We start from the raw sequence: 1,966 nt of genomic DNA on the forward strand, positions 1-1,966 counted from the left end.
GCAATGTCAGGCCGAGTGAAGGTGAGGTAATGGAGGGCACCCACAAGGCTGCGATAAGCAGTGGGATCAGCAACAGATGTGCCGGCATCAGCTGGTACCATTGCACAAGTGTCAACTAGAGTGGAGCAAGGCTTGCAGTCACTCATGCCATGGCGAGCAAGTATGTCCAGAGTGTACTGACGCTGTGAAAGAAGAATAGAATCCTAAAACCCGGGGCGTTGAATCAGCCAATCCTTAGAGCGTCCCATGGAGGAAAGCGTTCTTCACATCAAGTTGATGAATCAGCCAATCCTTAGAGTGTGCCACCGTGATGACTGTGCGAACAGTGGCCGGCTTAACAACCGGGCTGAAGGTTTCATCGTAGTCAACTCCGGGGCGTTGAGTGAATCCCTGAAGTACCCAACAAGCCTTGTATCTCTCCAATGAGCCATCTGCATGGAAGTTGTGCTTGAAAATCCATTTTCCAGTAACAACGTTAGCCTTGGCAGGGCGGGGGACGAGGTCCAAAGTGTGGTTGTCCTGAAGAGCTGCATATTCATCTTCCATGGCCTGGCGCCAATGAGGATCAGCAAGAGCATCATGACAGTACCGCGGTAGTGGAGACAAGGCCTCGATATGCAAGGCGAGGCGAGGCTGCCGGTAGCCTGTTTTTCCACGGGTCGCCATGCCGTGGGAGTTGGCGACCGGCGGAATGGAAACAGCACCAGCAGGGACCGGAGGGTCGCTCTTGACATAGTGAGGTGGAGAGGGGACCATGCTGGAGTGTCGAGGAGGGGCTCCTACCGGGCGCTCCAGTGGCGGCGTAGGAGCAAAAGCGCGCCTGCTGTAGACATGAATTATAGGAGGCTTCTGAGGCGCAATAACTGGGAGGGGAGCACGCCTGCTGTAGACGTGGACGACGGGTGGAGCTGGGAAGACCGGTGCAGGGGATGCGGGGATGCCTGTGCAGGGGACACCTGCTCATGGACATAGGACGTCAGGGACCCCCTGCACACAGCAGGTGGCGCCGGAGTGGAGGGTGCTGCCAGCACCGGTGCCTTTGACGCCGGCATGCCTGCGCGTGCCAGAGGCACCGGCTGGTAGGGGGCAGCAGCGCCTGGTGTACCTGCAGGAAGAGGACACACTGGAATAGTGTCATCGTCAGTTAGAAAAACAAGGTCCTACGAAGGAGGGGATGACCGGTGGAGGGAGAAAGGAAACATTATTTCGTCGAAGACAACATGGCGGGAAATGATGACACAGTTGGTGTTGAGGTCGAGACACTGATAGCCCTTGTGATCTGGTGAGTAACCAAGGAATGCACAGAGGGTGGAGCGGGGGGGCAAGTTTGTGAGGGCTGGTGGCAGAAAGGTTGGGGTAGCATGTGCACCCGAAAGCATGAAGATCATGATAGGAGGGAAGGGTGCCATGGAGGGGGAAAAAAGGGGTGCTCATGTTTAGAGTTTTGGTAGGAAGGCGATTGATGAGATAGGTGGCAGTGGCTAGAGCATCGGCCCAGTAAGAGGGGGGCATGGAAGCTTGGAAGAGGAGGGTGCGTGTGACATTATTGACGGTGCGGATCAAGCGCTCGGCTTTCCCATTTTGCTGGGAAGTATAGGGGCACGACATGCGGAGGGTGGTGCCATGAGCAAGGAAGAAAGTACGAGAGGCAGAGTTGTCAAACTCGCAGCCGTTGTCACATTGGACTGTTTTAATGGTGCATCCAAATTGGGTAGACACATGAGCGAAGAAATTAGAAATTGTGGGAAATGTATCAGACTTAGCGCGGAGGGGAAAAGTCCAAAGGAAAAGAGAGCAATCATCAAGAATGACTAAATAATATTTGAAACCAGAGACACTAACAATAGGAGATGTCCACAGGTCACAATGGATTAGATCAAAATTCTTAGATGCTCTAGATAGCGAAGTAGAAAAAGGGAGACGAATATGACGCCCAAGCTGACAGGCGTGGCAGAGGGAGTCATCT

General features: G+C 54.0%; 1 protein-coding gene across 1 annotated transcript; it reads right to left on the reverse strand.

Annotated features, from left to right (window-relative positions):
* On the reverse strand, positions 235-756 carry LOC110435934 (uncharacterized mitochondrial protein AtMg00820-like). Its single transcript, XM_021462043.1, has one exon. The coding sequence runs from the start codon at positions 754-756 to the stop codon at positions 235-237; it is 522 nt and encodes a 173-aa protein (XP_021317718.1).

Source organism: Sorghum bicolor, chromosome 5 (assembly GCF_000003195.3).
Source record: "Sorghum bicolor cultivar BTx623 chromosome 5, Sorghum_bicolor_NCBIv3, whole genome shotgun sequence".
Lineage (NCBI taxonomy): Eukaryota > Viridiplantae > Streptophyta > Magnoliopsida > Poales > Poaceae > Sorghum > Sorghum bicolor.

Bases quoted from the DNA above. Each gene is read 5' to 3' on its own strand.
- LOC110435934 (XM_021462043.1), bottom strand. From the start codon at position 756: ATGGTCCCCTCTCCACCTCACTATGTCAAGAGCGACCCTCCGGTCCCT.